The sequence below is a fragment of the Rattus norvegicus genome, chromosome 5 (assembly GCF_021556685.1).
Source record: "Rattus norvegicus strain SHRSP/BbbUtx chromosome 5, alternate assembly SHRSP_T2T, whole genome shotgun sequence".
In the NCBI taxonomy this organism is placed as follows: domain Eukaryota; kingdom Metazoa; phylum Chordata; class Mammalia; order Rodentia; family Muridae; genus Rattus; species Rattus norvegicus.
In genome coordinates, this window is record NC_141538.1 from 143,968,801 (window position 1) to 143,987,038 (window position 18,238).

Here is an 18,238-nt window from a genome sequence, read left to right on the forward strand (position 1 = left end):
GAGCGTACACAACTCAGGAGAAGTGAATGTTCCACGCTCAGCCAGCCGTCTCCTTTTCATTCACTCCTGGACCCTACAAGATGGCGCTGTCCACATTCAGGGCAGGTCTTCCCACCTCAAATAACCCTCTCTAGAAACTTCCTCACAGAGATGCCCAGAGGTTTGTCTCCCTGCTGATTCTAGATTGTATCAAATTGACAATATCAACCAGCCAGTGGCAAGTGGATCAGTCTGGGACTCTGCACCGTACAAAAGCCCTATAGTGTCTTAGGACCATCCCATGTGGTAACAACAGGCAGGGGTAGGCATTGGCCCTGACTTTTGTGCAGCTTGACTGAACTTGGTGAACATGGGAACTATCCAGAGCCCCGGAGCTGGGGTTAGATGTTTCTAGACCATACCTGCATGAGATTGGTGTATGAGGGTTTCTGAACACGGCCCTAACCAATAACAGGCCGGCAGTGGTGGGCAGCGGGGTGGGGTGGGGGTGTCGTTAGGTGCGGGTGTGACCAAGCCAGAAAGAAGCAATGGGTCAGATAAGCAAAATACCATCAGGGCTTTAGCCACTCACTGGTGCAAAAGGAAGATGGGGGTACCTAGAGGAGACCAAAACAGAGGACAATGACTTGTGTTTGTCTGATCTATGACTTGGAGAAGAAGGAAGAGGTGTCCAGGCTTGCATAGGGTGTTACTGGGGTAGCCATAGTCAAGGTTGCTGAAGTCTCCTGCAGTCAGGGGCTGGCTGAGGCTGTAGCTGAGTGCATGGTGGTTCTCAGTGCCTGAGATCTCCACCCTGTGCACATGAGGGAATGAGAAACAATGGATTCTTTGAGGGATGGTAGTATGGGATGTATACCATGACACAGGGAAACTTGTCCAGCCAGCCAGCCATCCTCGGAGTCAGGTACAGTGCCCTCCCCAGGGACTTGGGGAATCACAGAGCCATGCCAGGCATAGGAAAGACCACTGTCAAACTGTCAGGAATTCTCAGCCTCCGAGGCTTGTACACAGACTATAGATGGAGGACTTGACTGTTGACACTTGGGGATTTTCCAATACCTGTCCCCCATCTGGTCAGATTTATGTGAACTGTTCAGAATGCCAGTCCTGGGGTTACTGGTCACCACAGTGTTCCCTGTCAACATTGTCTGCTGGCTCAGGGTGTCAACAGAAGACACCATCCATGGCTCAGTGCACTTCTGAGAGCATCATTCTGAGGAGGGGCTTGCGGAGCGGCATCTTTAGAGCCTTCCAGCGTGCACAGTAGTCAAGCAATTCAGTAAATCTATCACTCGATGCCTCATGCTAGATTCCGTGGATGCAGGAGTAAACACAGGCAAGGTCCCTCCCCTGAGCCTCGGGATGTTGCATTCTGGCATTGGAAATGAGCCGATAATGGATGTGTGTCTCCAGCCACAGTAAGTTCATCTAAGCAGGAGATTGGGTTGAGTCTCCAGCCAGCCTAATGCTGCAAATGCGGAAGGTGCTGGTCAGGAGAGCTTCTCTGGCTTCTAGACAGATCCTGAGGACTGAGAGAGTGGGGACTTGGTGTGACCCATCCCAGAGCCGTGGTTCTCAACCTTTAGCTGCAACCCTTTAATATAGTTCCTCATGTTATGCTGACTGCCCCCACCATAAAGTTATTTTTGTTACTACCCCATAACTGTAATTTTGCTACTGTTAAGAACCGTAATGTAAACATTTTTGGAGGCAGAGATTTACCGAAGGGACTGAGACCCAGAGGTTGAGAACACACTGCCCTAGAAAAAGGTCTGAGAGACTCATGCAAGACAGAAGGATATTATTGTTGTCCCCTTGGTCAGCAGCAGTTAACCCGAGGAGGGCATGAGATCATGTCTGGTCCCTAGTGTGCAGACTGTGGTAATGAATATGGTGAAGACACTGCAGAAGCCATGACCACAGGGCTGGGAGCCTGTGACAGGGTGGCAGATGACGGGAGACACCCTTACTGTTTAGATGGTGTGCGGTCTCTTCTCTCCCCTGAACTAGGCCTTGCTTCTGGCCCACATGCCTGAGTCCCATGCCCTGTTTGCAAGGCCAGAGAAGGTTCTACCCAAGCTGATTCCGAGCCCTGAGCCAGGGTACACACTTCAAAGCAAGTCATGATGGAAGTCATGACTTGGAAAACACAACAGGAACACCAGCAGCCAGTTTGCCCTCAGGCAGTGACAGGGAGCTCTGAAGAACTGAAGATGTTCCCAGGTTCTCCCCAAAGCGAGCCTGAGAGCAGGTGGAGACTGTGTTGGGATCTGTCGAGTGATCAAGAGAGAGGAACAGTTTTGTAGATTGACCCATCAGGGCCACCATAGTCGGCAGTTCCTACTCTGGGAAAATGCAGGTCAAATGGTCACAGTCATTCTGACTTCAGGAAAAATATGCATGCAGAGTTGGGAAACTGAGTCCAGGATCTGCCCATTAGGCTGGGAGGAAGGACAAAGCATGACCTTTTCATTAATTTTTTTTCAATGAGACAGGAGGGGAGAAAGGATTGAGTCTGCGTGCGTGTGTGTGTGTGTGTGTGTGTGCGTGCGTGCGTGCGTGTGTGTGTGTGTGTGTGTGTGTGTGTGTGTGTGTGTGTGTGGCAAGTATGTAGAGGTCACATGACAACTTATGGGAGTCAGTTTTCTTCTACCATGTGGGTCCTGGGGCTCAAACTCAGGTGGCCAGTTTGGGCGGACAGTCTAATGTTTGTTTTTCCAACAAAATTTCCCAGAGACTCCTCATGACGTCAGGCTTTGCACTAATCCTGAGAGGTACTTCAGTGAAGGGAACAAGCTTAATCCTCGCCCTCCTGGAGCTTGTATACTGACAGGGAAGCCAGAGATTAAACAATAGCTTGTAAAGAAAAATTCTGTTGTGATCAGAGCAGCACGGAGCAAGGCAGGGAAGAGCAGGCACTGTAGGGTGTATGATGGGGATCTGGCCCACTGCAAAGAGAGGGGGTCCCAGTGTCATACCCCTTGCGGTCTGCCAGGACAGACCCCACCCATCTGGGTTAATATCACTATCAGGAAGTTGGGAGAGGACTCAAAGTGATAGAAGATGGTCTGTCTATCCTGGATTCTGGTGACTGGGGCAGACTGGACCTGCCATTCTTCCTGATAGACACTGGCACAGTGTGGGGCCTTCAGGGAAGTAGGAATGGGGCCTCTCTCAGGCCTGGGAAAGGCATACACATCATTGCTCAGTCAGCCGTCAAAGCTGCCACAGCTCTGGAGGTGAATTTTAGAGGCAGGTCTGGCAGCTGGTACTCGGGTTGTTACTCACACCTGTCCGGGTCTGTTCAGACATGTGGGAGGCCCAGATGATGCGTTGTCAGGTTGCTACCCAGGTTCTACAAGAGGTACCTTGTTTCCTCAGCTTGGATGGCAAGCATCTAGGTAGAGAAACAGCACTCAGGGAGAAGTACAGAAGCTGAGGATGCTCCTGTGTGAATCAAGTTTTTCACCACTGATAAACAGAGAAATACATTCAAAAAAATTTTTGTATGTGTATGAACGTGTGTGTGTGTGTGTGTGTGTGTGTGTGTATGCATGAGTGCTGACACACTCACTCCTTTAGTGTGCATGTGGGAGTCAGAGGACAACCATAAATGCTGGTCCTCACCTCCCAGTTTCTTGGAGACAGAGTCAACACTGCTGAATACCCCAAGTTGGACCATGAACTTCCCAGGAGTCTCCAGTCTCTCCCTCCCATCTCATAGGAGGAGCACAGGAATTACCGATGCATGCTGCCAAGACTGACTTTCTGTGGGGGGGGTCTGGGGATCCAAACTCAAGTCCTTATGCTTACACAACAAGTGTTTGAGAGAAACACTTCAGTAGGGGACTAGTATTAGCTCACGGTTTCAGAAATTTCAGCAGCTTGCTCAACTTGCCCTGTTGCCCTGTGGTGAAGCAGGAAGGGCATCATGGCAACAGGAGAATGGGGCAGAGGCTTGTAGCCTCTTGGCTTCTGATGAACAGAGAGCAAAGGCAAAATACCCTTTATACACACACACACACACACACACACACACACGCATGCACACGCACACACACACACACACAGTGACCTACCTCCCACAGTTATTGGAAGTTTCTCCTTCCAATAACACTATTAAAGTATAAATCTATCAGTGGATTAATAAGATCGAGGCACTCAGTATCCCGTCATGAGAGATCTCTATGACTAGATCCACCAACTTGGGACAAGTCTTTAACATCTGAGGTTTTCAGCAGATACTTTATATCCAAGCTATAACACCCAATACTAGAAACATGGGAGGTAGCCAGCAGGCAGAGCTCCTGGGATGAGTCAAGTCGCTTCATGGTTGTCAGACATGTAGCTTGTTTTCTCGGGCACTGTAGAGGCAAAAGAAGGAGCTGGATGGCTGTAGGACTCCAAACCCCATCAAATGCTACAAAAGAAATCCCAGGAAAGCCCCAGTGACAGGTGTGGTCAGAAGTCAAGGTGACATTCATATATCCAGGAATGCAGCACAGGGCTCAGAACAGGGCCCAGGGGTCACAGTCAGCAGGGTCAAGAGGAAAGGGCAGAAGGGCTCTCTTCACCCTACACAGGGTCTAGATGACAGGTGCGTGAGTTCTCCTGGGTTGCTATAACAAGTGACAGCAAACCATGTGCCTTCAAACCACAGAAATGTGTTGTCTCCTTGGGCAGAAATGAGAGATCATGTATGACCATTAACAATACACAGTTACATCCGAAAACAGACTATAAAGCCCCCTAACATTATTAAAGGTGTAATACTGAAAAAGAAAAAAGAAAAAGAAATGAGAGATCAGGGTATCAATAGCATTGCTTCCTTTCAGAGATTCTGAAGCTGAGTGGGCTCTGTCCTCCCAGCATCCCCTGGGGCTCCTTGGCTTCTTTGCATTGCACTATCTCTGTATCCATTGTTGCACATTCTTCCCTATATACCCGTGTCTTCTTTTATAAGGGCACCAATAGTTGAGAGGGGGCCACCCTAATTCAGTATGATGCCGTCTTAACTTGGTGACTTTGTTCTACAAGAATATTATCTGCAATACCTTATTCCAAATTAGGTCACAGTCACAGAACTGGAATGTAATTAAGGCTACCTGCCTCTGTCACCTCACCCCACAATACTTGACTCGTGGACAGTACTGTGGTAAAGTGTTGGATTTTAAGGTCATAGTGAATTGAGGACTAGAACTGGCTTGGCCGCTCACCAGCTTGAACAAGCATTCCTGCCTGCTCCAGCCACCAATCTTTCATCGAAAATGTGGCGATGTCTGCTGCCTCCTGGGGCTCTAGGGAGGAATTCATGAGGCACTTAGCGATGCTCGGCCTATAGGCAGCATCCTGTAATGATGGCAGTTCTTGCTATTTAATATAACAGTTCGCTGTCTGGGCAAGCAGGCACTCTGGGGGTTCCCAGCATGAGGCAGAGAATAGAGATACAGAATCCAGTGGTGACCATATTGGAGAATCCAACAGGAAGTGCCAACAAGGCACCCAAACCAGGGAGTGAGCTGGGGCCAGGTCCTGGGAACTAGACCTTTAGCCAAAAAGAAGACCAGAAGATCAATTAGTGACAAGTTGCCAGAACTAAGATCCATCCCATTCTGGAAGGAGGCAGTTCAGGATTTATTATGGGAACAAGTTCAGGGGCCAGGCTAACATCAGGATAATTGGATACCAAGGGCCAGAATCCATAGCTTGGAGTTGGTAAGTACGTCTTGTCATCAGCTTGAGATCTGGGGCTGGAACCAAATAGAATGGCTTCACGTGGGGAAGGCACACTGAGCAGGACTAGAGTTGGGTACATCCCAATAAAACCTTGGTAAGTGGAAAGCTGCTTATAGAGTAAAACAGCATCCTCAGAAGGCGTGCTGATTGGCCTAGTCATCTAGAAGATGTCCAGAAAGGTCCTTAGTGAGACAGGAGAGGGACGTATCACCTATAAGGCTGAGGATATGGGGAGGGGTCGGCAGCTTGATATTCTTCATGGTCGTGACTTGTGTAACATGAGAACAAAGGATAAACAGCTTCTCCAAGCCTCAGTTTCCCCCCCTGTAATAAAGTGTGGGGTTGGAGCAGATGTTCCCGAAGGTCTGTCGTCCAGCTCTGACAGCCTGTGATTTCACGAATCTCACTGGAAGAAGTACGCGTGAGTGGGAAGAGCCGCCAAGACTGGGCCTTTCATTCTGAGTAATGAACCGAAACCGCGAAGGCTTGACATCTGTTCCAATCTTTCAAGGGAAGTTGGACAAAATAATGCCTTTTTCGGGGAAATCGTTACCAACATGAAATATAGTATTTTCTGCCTAAGCCAAAAATGAAGTGGAGAATACCAGCCTTTCCTGAAGCCCAAGGGAGAACACTCATCTGAACTCCTAGAGAAGGTCATGTTGGCCAATTACCTCGCTGCCGTAGGCACAGACCGCCATGGACACCGCTGTTGCTCAACCCTATTAGAGCCAGAAAGCAGGAAGAGTAGAAAAGAGGTGCTGAAGGCCCTGAGAAAGACAACGCTAGGGCCTCCAGCTGTCTTCCTCACCAGCTCCTGGGACATTCTTGCGGAATAAGCGTGGTGCACAGACACCTTGATCTCATGTGGCTTGCTGTCAAAAGTCCAAGGAGGACCCCCCCCCACCTCCTTCCCGGGACTTGGAGGTTCTCTTGAAGAAGCCACTGCAAACCCAGAGACCAGCCAGAGTCAAAGTGCATTCTACCTTAGCCAAAGAGAGCCTCCCAAAACAGTGTACTCTGAAGGGACTGGGCTAGGGAAGGCGGGGATCTAGACTCAAAGGACCACTAGATCTCTCTCACACCATCATTACAGAAGATCCTAGAACATCAGGACGGAAGGAGTCCTTCAGGGTGCTCAACTCAGCTCCTGTGCTACCCAGGAGTCATGTCTACATCTAAAGCAGGGGATCCCTGGACGAAGTCTCTGTTTCATTCCTGCATCCCGTCTGGGCATAGTATGTCTAGATCAGTGTGTACTGGACAGTTTTCATTGTCTCTGAGCATGCCTCCCCCACCCCCACCTCTTGTCCATTTGTTCAAACCGTGAACTGAGAGGCATCTAAGAGTTAGGACAATGGCCCTGTCCCTCCTTTTGTTTGTGCCTACAAAGCCAGGCACGTTCTAACTCACATCCTCAAAAATCTGTAAAAGGTTTCAGTGCAACAAGCCTTTTCCATGCTTCTCCCTGTATTCCATGAAGCTGGTTGGTTTCATATTTATCCCTTTATTGTTATAGTTTGCATATGTGCATGCAGGCACATGCTCATGTAACATGCCATGTCCTGTGCTTAGAGGTTAGAGGACAACTTGTGGGAGTTCGTTCTTCTACCATATACGTTCCAGGGATCCAACTCAGGAGATCATCGATCTTGGTGGCAGATATCTTGCATTCCATGGGCCATCCTGCTGGCATTTTCCTAGATCCTGAGGTTCATCAAATCTTTAGGCGCCAAGTATTCATACTGGGGAACAAGACTGAGAATAATGAACACTGAGGATAGCGATATCAGAGCATCTCCATGGTCTCCCAAGCCTGGGGCATTCACAGGGAGGTCTAGACTGGAGTCTCACACGTATCAACCCTTATCTGCTGATGCGATTTCTATTGAAGTACATATCCCTGTTTGGAGATAAGTAGAGTCTAAGCTAGTGATGATTTGATAAACACATTGATTGAAACCCACATCCCCGACTAGATCTTAGGAGCCACAGTAGCAAAGAGCGTGTTAGTGACAGCTGTCTCTCTAGTTCCTGGTGGATCTCATAAAATAGTGGGTGGGTGGGTAGGAATGTGGGTGGGCAGGTAGATGGATGAGCTGATGGGTGTTTAGGTTGGTGGATACATAGATGGATGGATAAATGGATAAATTGGTTATGGGTAGCTGGAAGGATAGATATAATGGATGAATACATGGGGGGGCGTCGTGGGGGCCAAGTAAACGGAAGTATGGATAGAGGGAAAGCGGATGAGTGCATAAGTAGATGGGTTGGTGGGTGGATGGACTGGTCAGGCCAGCAAGTGGCTGCCTAGAGGCATTGCTTTGGTAGGGTCTTTCTGAAGCATGCTCCCTCCTGACAAAGGGTCACCAACAGTGGCCTTCAGGATCCCTCTTCCCTTTAGTTGTGACCATGTAAGGAAGGGAAGTGATAACTTATTTCACAGCGTAAGGCACAAATACCCACAGAAGCCTAAGAGGCAGCTTTCTCCAGGAAAGACTACTAAATATTGCAGAGCCTATGAGGGAGCTCTGAGGGGGAGGAAGGAACGGTGGGTCAGGCACAGCCCTAGCCTGCGAGGAACCGGTGACCATACAAGCTGTATGCCTGACTCACATGCAGCCGCGCACACTGGGTGGTGCTCAACCCTCCCTTGGGAAAGAGTGAGCTTCAGGAGAATCAAGAATTGAAGGCTGCCAGGGAGGTTCTGGAAGAGGCAGCACGTGTGAAATAGTGAGGACTGGGGGAAGAGTCAGACAGAGAGAGAAGGTACTGTGGGCCATGTGAAGGCATAGGGACAGCACCGTGCTTAGCGGGGCCTCAGGTTAAGAGAGCTGCTGATAAGATACAGGGGGGAGGATCTTTTAAATTATTAATCAGGAAAACCTCAGACCAAACTTAAGAACATCTGTCATGAAATTTGCGATGCAATGGCCTATATTAACAAATCCCATCTCTAGGGTTCCCTCTCCTGTCTCCATGCTAGTGAAGCCTTGGACTTGCCCCCTCGGTTTCTTGTCTACCCACATCCGAGGAGGAGGGGGGGGGAGGAGGAGGAGGGTGATGGTGGTAGTGGTGATGGTGATGGTGGTGTGTGTGTGTGTGTGTATCACACACACATGTATCAACATGAATTTTCTTCTTCAGTAGCTCTCTACCTTACTTTATGAGACAGGAGCTCTCTTTGAACCTAGAGCTGACCACCTGGCTAGACTAGCTGGCCAAAGAGCTCTGGGGTCTATAACCCGAGCTCTTGGATTATGGACTCTGTTTGGTGAGTAGCTTTATATGAGTGTTGGGGATCCAAACACAGGTTCTCACGCTTTCACGGCCACCATGTCACCAACTGAGCCATTTCCCCAGGATCCAAGGAGGGCACTGTCTTTGTCTGACTAGCTTTTGCGTCGCTTTTGGGATCTAATGACCATCTTGAGTGGGCTGAAGTGGTCACGAAGGGAATGAGAGGCAGCTAGATGAAATAAGCTGTGGGTTTCCTGTGGTCCTCGTTTCCTGTCGATCGCTAAGCTGTGCGTTTCCGTCACAGTCCTCTCCTTCAAAGCCATCAGCTCTGGAGAACAACGCTTACACTGGCCTGTATTGATAGATGTCCTTGCCTCCCTCACACCCTGGGCATGGCCCAGCTAAGAGGGTCAGTCAGTGTTGAAATCGAACTTCAAATAAGTGGGCTGGAGAAACAGTCCAGTTAGGGACCTGTGTTCTATCCCCAAAACCCATGTCGGAGGAAAGGCCGGGTGTGGCGGCACACGCTTAAGAACCCCAATGCAGAGGCAGGCACATTCCTGGAGTTTGGTTGCCAGTCAGCCTAGCCTCCTGGTGAGTTCCAGGCCAGGAACTCACCTAAAGACTGAGGGTCACAATCAACAAACAAGGTCAGTTGCAACTGAGAAATGGAAACTAAGGTTGTCTTCTAGCCTCCACACTTACACATACATTGCCATGCACACACACACACACACACACACGCACACACACAGGAGTAGTTAAATGACCTTGGACTAAGGCTATTGGCACCAACTCAACCCATAATCCATGAGTGGGTTCTCCAACTCCTCTATCCCAAGGCTTTGCTCATTATCTGTTTGTCTGTCTGTCTTTACAGAAAGCAGATCTGGCTGTGGCTCCCCTGACCATCACCCATGTCCGAGAGAAGGCCATTGACTTCTCTAAGCCTTTTATGACCCTCGGAGTGAGCATCTTATATCGAAAACCCAATGGCACCAACCCCAGTGTCTTCTCCTTCCTCAACCCCCTGTCCCCAGACATCTGGATGTACGTGCTACTCGCCTACCTGGGTGTCAGCTGTGTCCTCTTCGTCATTGCCAGGTAAGCCTGTTCCTTGGCCAAAGCTCTGGGCCAATCTGGGTTGCATAGGAAGCTAGACAAGGCCCCTGTGGCTCAGAAGGCCCAAGGTTTGGATTACTATGGTTCCTGACATTCCCCCATCTCCCACAGCTCAGATTCTTTGTCCTTGAAGAATGTTCAGTGCCCCTCCCAACGGGCTTGAATCACCCAATCTTCCTTCTGGTCCATGCCAGTGACACTGAGATATGGTAATTACACTCTCAGTCCCAGAATAGACTTGGAGGAGCCAGGCCAGTGCTCAGGGATGCATCTGAGCTAAGCACCTGGGATAGCGGACCAGACCCAGGTGCACCGCATGGCCTAGTGAGTAGCTTAAGATATGGAGAACAAATTGTATCCAGGCAGTCCACACAGCAGAAGAACCAATCCCCACCCGCTACACATATGCCACATGCAGAAACACGGCACCCAGGCACGAATGCCTGGGATCCATGCTTACACACTGCCTCGTTCACACATGTGCCACCTGCCTGGAATCAACACTTGCTCTGTGACTACCCGTTGCATTATTCATTAGAAACAGAAAAGGTACATGCTTGATAGTGGTTGTGGGAAGTGAGGCGTCAGGGAAGCGGGCTCTGCCCATGTTTATCAAGTACCCGGTATTTGTCAAGCACGCTGGTCCGCACCTTGACACTCTTCCATTTTCTCTGACAGCATCCCTTAAAGACACCTAAGACCCACTGAGGCTATTCAAGTAGTAACAGACACATCCAGGATTTGCACTTAGTTTCACTGAGGTTTTGTCTGTGTCTTTGGCCACTGCTCTGTCCCCTCTGAAAGCTCCCCAGCCCCTCCCAGCAAAGGTTCCACCCCTCCCTCCAGACCCCATCCTTTCCTTGGGTCCTCTCTGCTCTAAAGCCTAACAAAGTGTAAAGAGAAGCTTCTCTGGAGAGGCAATTTGAGATCCAAGGGCCTGGTGTTTCGCCTCTTTTTTTTTTCTCTCTAGAGCTTCCTTTGAAAGCCCCCCTTCCCTCTGCTCCCTTCACTCTCTGCCTCCTCCCGCACAGATAGAGACCAAAGGAAAAGAGTGCCAGGCAAAATCACCCAGCCTCCCAGGCCTTGCCGCAGTGCCCGCCTGCCCGGGTGCTGCTGCAGCTGCCCTGCCTGCTCAGCCCAGCCAACAGCAAGCTTCACAGCGAGGTCTTCCTCACCCCTCTCTTTACTAATGGTCTAACAAGCCTTTGAAAGCCGAGCTGCTCTCCTGCGCTCTCAGCTTAATTTTCTTGAAGCTCCAGTGGCCTCTCAGCCACCCCCACCCCCACCCCAAGACGGGAGCATTTCTAGCCTTAGTTCTGTTTGTTTGATGTGTGTCATTTCCTCCCCCCGCGCGCACACACACACAAAGATATGGGCCGTCCATCCGCTGAAGGCATCTGGGTATGAGTCCAGCCTCCTCCCTCCCAAGGCTAGTCTCGGATGCTCAGGGGAAATGGGGTTTTCTACACTGGCTAGGATGCCATGGGGTACCTGCAGAGACAGGAGAGGGATGAAAGTCTGGGCCACAGAGCTGAAAAAGGCATCTATGTACATGGGTCGCCCATGGAACACACAGGACAACTCTTAGCTATCATATCTGCCCTTTACAACAGTCCTGTAAGGTGGGGAGAACTATCCCCCTGTTACAGAAGCAGAAACCAAGGCTCAGAGAGGTCAAGTCAATACCCGAAGTCACAAAGCTTTCCTTGGCAGGGTCCCACTTGAAGCTAAAGGCAGCATTGGGCATTAGGGAGCAGCAAACTGTGGTGCACACAGATGGCCGGGTGGGGTACGCTGGGTACCTGCTGGCTTAGGCTGGACAGAGAAGAAGGACCTGTTAACCGTACATGGCACCTCCCTTGCCAGCCACCATCAATTCTGTCCTCTTGTCTTCTGCACTATAAGGTTCCAGTCCTCTCCTACACTGTAATGGGCACCCAGTGCTGTGAACCTTGCCTTGGTTGGAGGAAATTCAACCCTTGAAAACATGGCCAAAAGGCCTTTCTGGCATCCATTGCATTCATCAGAATAAACAGCTCTGTCTCCAGGAAATTGTCTTCTTAAAGCTTTGCCACTGAGTGACACTTTGGAACCTAAAATGTCTTCACAGCAGAGCTCCAGAGGACCCAGATACCCTTTGGTGTCAGTGGCCGCAGAGGTGGCCCCCAGGACCTTTGTTCCCCAGCAGTGGGAACTGGGTCAGCTTCAGTGCCCACCTGTAGGGTGGTGTTAAAACACATGAGTGATTACAGGGCAGAGGCTGGTTTAGGGGGACTGATCTGGAAAGGGGAAGCAAGTTTCAACATAGAAATTTCTATGACAGGATCCTGGGGTAATGTGGTATTTTTTTTTAATGTGTGTATGTATGTCTTAGTCTGTCGTCTGTCTGTCTGCCCCCTCTCTCTTTGTGTGTGTGCATGCGTGGATGTGGGTGTGTACACTAAAAGTAGCACCAACAGCCAAGGAGATGGCTCAGTCAATAAAGATACACTTGACACCAAACTAGATGGCCTAACTTGTATCCCAGGGTCTCACACAGTAGGAGAGAACAGACTCTTACAAATTATCTTCTGACACCCATATCCATGCCTTATCACACATGCCCACACATATGATAAACAAATAAATGTAATACAAATTTTAATTAGACAGACAGACAGACAAATAGATAGCTGGACCCCTGAGCTCTGCTCAGGTCCTATCTTTCTTTTGCCCCTAGCCCTTTAGCCAGGAGAGGACCCAGAGGAGTGCAGGTCTCTTGGTCCCCAGTGAGAATCATTGCAGACCAGTCCTAGGTCTCCCTGAACTGCAAACTTCATTTCTACCTGGAAGCTGGAGGCCGAGGTTCCATGGATTTTATGAGTGCTGCCTTATGTCTAACAATTTCTCCTTCAGCTCCAAGGTGGGCCTCCCAGGGCCTCCTTAGGTAATCCATCCCTCCCCCGACTGTGTCTCCAGTGGCCTATAGCCTCTGCCTGTTAAAGTCCATTGCTTTCTTAGCATGGCGCCAACTTGGATCTGTACCAGGTTCCCATCTGTGTAGACTCAGTAGGGAGGCATTGTACCCAGTGCCCCTAAATCTGGGGGTCTCTGGACCTGCAGCAAGGAATCTCCTACCCAGAACACAAGCGCCCACCAAGCTCTCCAAACGCCCCAGGCCCTGCCTTAGAACTGCACAGAGCATCTATTCCGGTGCCTGGCTCTCCGAAGGTTTTCATGCCCTCCACCAAATGTGTCTCAGCCCTGCCCCGCTGAACCTCAGCGTCTTGGAGATGTAAGAGTCTCTAACCAATTCCAGCTCCCTTTGACAGTCCTCAACTCAGCTTGAAGCCTCACAGGGAAATGCCCTATCTGATGGGGCATCTGCTTCCTGAGAGTGGAACTGTCCTCCCCTGAGCCCTGGGAGCAGCGGGTGGCAATACAGCCACTTGAAAAGGGGGCTGGGAAAGGTCCTGACCCAGTGACACTAAAAACTGAAGCAAGCTCCCCTGGCCTTGTCTGGCCTTCTTTGCCTCCTGCATCCCTGCCCTATGTCAGCCCTCAGCACACACACAGCTGCCCGACCCAGTGACGTCTCAGTCTCTCCATCTCTTTGCATCTCTCTCACATCTTCAGACCGACTCATTCGTAGGCAAAGCTTGGCCAGTCAGCCAGGCTTCCCTCCCTCGGTTGGGGATCCTCTCCCTTCGAAGGGGTGGTGCGGGGTAGCAGCTTTGAGCAACCTTTTCCCGTCAGGCATATGTTCATATACTCAAACACAAAACTCTCAAATTAAATCCCACATTGTTCTCTCCGTGGGGTAGGCTTATGGGGCACTTAGGCTTCCTCGCCGTATTCTTGTATACTATTTGAATATTTTATAATAAATATCTTTTCCTTTCGGTTTTTTTTGTCATTATACAAGAAATTCAAATGCACTCTCTCGTTTCCAAAAAGATTCATGTCATACAAATAAAGTAACAGATTTGGCTGAAATTCCTTCTTACCACACCCCACCCCCAGGCACATGCCAATATGTATGGAATATAGATGGAAACTTCCAGACCCCTGAATATCCATTCACATATACATTTACCTATAGAGCTGAATGGTTCTGTGAGGTAACCTATAGAAATGCAGCTGTGTTGTATTTATTTCCAATCGCCTTCTTTTCATTAGACTGTGTTGAAAATGGTTCTCTGTCTGGGGACATCGTGATACACGCACACTGCTCTCTTTAACGGCTGTGTGATATTTTGGTGTGGCTCTGACATGGTTTATTTAATCATCTCCCTACTGAAGGACATTTAGGTTATTTTCAGGTTTTTTTTTTTCCTCTCTATTGCAAACAACACTTTGATAAACATCCTTGAGGACTTTGCTTTATGCTCCTGTAGGGGTGGTTTTCCTAGACGGATAATGACTTGCGGCTTCCCAAGGTAGAAGGGCACACACGCTTTTAATTTGAAGAGGTGATTGAGAATTACTTTAGAACCAGAAAAGGGCACTGGCAGTGAAGGACAGGGAAAACCTGGTCCCCGTCGGCCTTTGCCTATCACTCCAGCCAGACGAGAAGCAAAGGGGCTCTGGAGTGGTTGGTACTCCACACTGGTAACGTGTTGCTTAGTGGTCGTCTCCTGCAACTTGCCCTCACTGCTTCCCTTTACGCTGCAGATTCAGCCCTTATGAATGGTATGATGCCCACCCCTGCAACCCCGGCTCTGAGGTGGTGGAGAATAACTTCACGCTGCTCAACAGCTTCTGGTTTGGAATGGGCTCCCTGATGCAACAAGGTAGGTGTCTGCCTTCTCCCGGAAGGGAGCTTTACTCCTCAGAGGGGTCTTGGGCCTGACCAGATCCAGCTAGCAGCCTTAAGGAGGCAGCTATCAGAAAGGCTGGAAACACAGCTGGCCCCCTGGGTTTTGCCCTCACCCCTGATTCACAGCCTGCTCCACTGCTGTAGACAGAGCCAGCTCAGGGTCTGAAACCGTCAGCCGCCCTGACCTGTGTGTCATGTGAGATACATTCCCAGTACCTTCTACTCTCGTTGGGATAGACAAGACCATGCTGCCTGCCGGGCTGACTGGTGACTTCTCCATGGCAGAACAAAGTTGATCAAAGCCAGCTGGGGGTTGGTACCCTAGAGGCAGAGAGGCTGGGCAGGAGGCTCTACATAGCAGTGCTGTGAGGGCACATGACTGAGGAGACTAAGAAACCTCCAAGACATGGTTAGGTCAGGGCTAGGCGAGGTTGACTGAGGCTGGGACTTCTGCCATTGTACATCAGCGACAGTGTCCCTGGAGGAAGATTGTCTGGCCCTGAGAATGGGTTGAGCCTTTTAGAAATGGCCGAAGATGTTTAAATGTCTAGAAAGCAGCCGGGCATGGTAGCTCGTATCTCTGATCCCAGCATTTGGGTGACTGGGACTGGAGGATTAATGTGAGTCAAAGACAAGTAAGTCTGAGCAAGGCCTTGTCTCAAAGCAGGGGAGCAGGGGAAGGCATGGAGAGAAGTGGGGTTGGGGGGACGGGGAGGAGTGCAGCACGGTGACTCAGTGGATAAAGGCACCTGCTCCCAAGCCTGATGACCTGATAGGAAAGCAAGGGACCTAACTGCAAGGTCCTTGTCCCTTACACTTGAGGCTTCACTCTGGTCCTCAAGACCCAGCAGGAACCCTGGTCTTCGGAGGTAAGGTGAAGATGCCAGATGAATGAGGGAAGGAAGGGAGAGCAGAGGGAGGGAGGGAGGGAGGGAGGAGATTCTCCTTGGTGCCCATCACACACCTGTCCACTGGGCTGCAAACAACTGTGGAGCTTCAAGCCAGCAAGCGCAGCAGAGGAGGAAGCAGACCTGTTCCACCCCTGACCCATGGGCTCCTGCAGCTGGGAAGTGACAGTAGCTTTCATAGGAAGTGACTCCATCTGTCTCAGCTATTAATGAGCATCCTGAAGGCTCACCTTGCTTCCTTGCCCATCATCTTTGTTTGGTGACAGTTGAGAAAGACCCGGAAGCCCCCTCGCTGCTGTCATAACTTCTCCAATGCTGCCTGCTGCTCCTCAAAGTTCGGGTCCCAATGCATCCCCTGCACGGTTTTGATTAGGAGGGGGAAAAAAACCTAAGTGTTTGAAAAAACTCTCCCCTGAGTGACTTCTTTGAGAGAGAGAGAGAAAAAAATAATAAAATCCATATCAAAGCAGACGTTTTCAGATTGCAGGTCCAAATATTCTGGAAAGTTCAGGAGTCACTCACTATTTAAATCTCTTGAAAGCTAGCTAGTTAATTACTTCAGTTAGAAGGTTCCGTCTCAATTGTCCTCCGCACCCAAGGTCGGGGAGGATGAGTGATATATTTCAGCAAAGAGCTTCCAAAAATGTTGATTTTTCTTCTCCTGCCAAGTGCCTCACAGCAATCTCATATTGGTACACCACTCGTATTTCTGATGCGTCTCTCTTCAAATCATATCGTTGCGGTATCTCAGTATTTTCGCTGTCCCTCTGGCTGGGACAGAGGAAGGACAATTCTTCATCCTTTGCAGGGTCCAGAACAAGTGAATTGTCTGGCCTCAGATCACCCAGAGAACTGGGAATAGGGTTATAAGACCCCCCCTCCCCCAAAACCCATAGGTTCTGACCCCTATACCATGATCCACAAACAGGCATCGGAGAGGCTGAAATCATGCATGCGCGTGTGTGCATGTGCGTGTGCACATCTGTGGGTATGCACACACGCATGCGTGTGAACATGTGGAATTCACATGAAAGGCTAAGTAAACACAGTGTTTACTCCTCCCTTCCCCTCTCTTCAGTGATTGACTCATTTGGTTTTGAGGTGGATCCAAGAATTTGCTTTTCAGTCAAGTTTCCGGTGATATCGAGGGACTGTGGGGCTGATCCACTCGTCTGGGGAAACGGTCTCTGCACCTATGGGAGTGTCGGGTAATGTCATGACCCAGGCTTGGGGGCACCCGTGGTCTACACATTGTAAGGCGTCTCTGCCGTTCTCCCAGGATCTGAACTGATGCCCAAAGCTCTGTCTACCCGCATCATTGGCGGCATCTGGTGGTTCTTCACCCTTATTATCATCTCCTCCTACACGGCCAACCTGGCTGCCTTCCTGACCGTGGAGCGCATGGAGTCACCCATCGACTCTGCCGATGACCTGGCCAAGCAGACCAAAATAGAGTACGGTGCTGTCAAGGATGGGGCCACCATGACCTTCTTCAAGGTGAGAGTCTCTTTTTCCTCATGTCACCCAGCGCTCACCTTCCTGGGCTCTTCTCTGAGCAGAAAGCAGGAGCTCCGCCCTCCTCCCTCCCTCCCTACTCAGAATCCAGAGGACCTGGATTCTAACCACAAGACTCAGCCTCTCCCTGGTGAAACCCGTTGAGGTTAAGGAGCTGTGATGATGAGCTCTATAGATTGGTCTCAAGTTCTGAAAGTTGCTAAGGCAAACCATGTGAACCATGGGAGGAGGATAGACAGAAAGGAGTGGACAGGGCAGGAAGAGAGAAATGGCCCAGACAGCCCTGGGACCATTGGTACCCTGTTCTTGGCTTGGGGTCTTAGTCCATCTATCTCTCAGAGGCTGACTTGGCGTGGGTGAGCTGCCCATTTCCAAGAGTAGAAGGCACATCCCCTCCTCTTGGAATACCAGTGTCTTCATAGAAAGTCCCTTCCTCCTGCCTAGGTGACTGCTTTCACAGGAGCCAGGACTTTGTTGCTCCTCCAGTTTTGAAAGTGTTGGCTCAGTTCCATGGTTTTCCCTTTCTGTCATTCTAGTTGAAGTCAAGGGTCTCTGGCCGAACCCACGAAGGGGTAGGTTCAGTGTGCTTCTAGATGAACAGCAATAGCTGTAGCCCTGGGTGCTCACAGTGGGCCAGACTGCTCCTTGCTTAGCCTCTGTTAACCTCCTCAAACCGCGTAAGATTAGCACTGTAATTATTCCCAATCTATGGGTGGAAACTGAGCCGACGGCAGATCAATGGCTTACCTGACGACTCACATCCGGAGGAGCTGGACCCCATCCTCATCTGCTTCTCTCCAAAACTTAGGTGCTAGGCCAGTGGTGTTGGGACTTGAATATGTGTCTGAATACGACGGAGCCTCTGTCATCAAAAAAGATGTCACCTCCCCGCCCACACTCCTGTCCTGTGTACACCCAA

General features: G+C 50.0%; 1 protein-coding gene across 2 annotated transcripts in view; it reads left to right on the top strand.

Annotated features, from left to right (window-relative positions):
- Grik3 (glutamate ionotropic receptor kainate type subunit 3) overlaps nt 1-18,238 on the top strand; it is a 217,505-nt gene that overhangs the window by 185,366 nt on the left and 13,901 nt on the right. For both annotated transcript variants that reach the window (NM_181373.3, NM_001112716.1), the window contains 3 exon segments: nt 9,857-10,080; nt 14,752-14,870; nt 17,084-17,301. In NM_181373.3, the coding sequence (NP_852038.2) occupies nt 9,857-10,080; nt 14,752-14,870; nt 17,084-17,301 (561 nt within the window).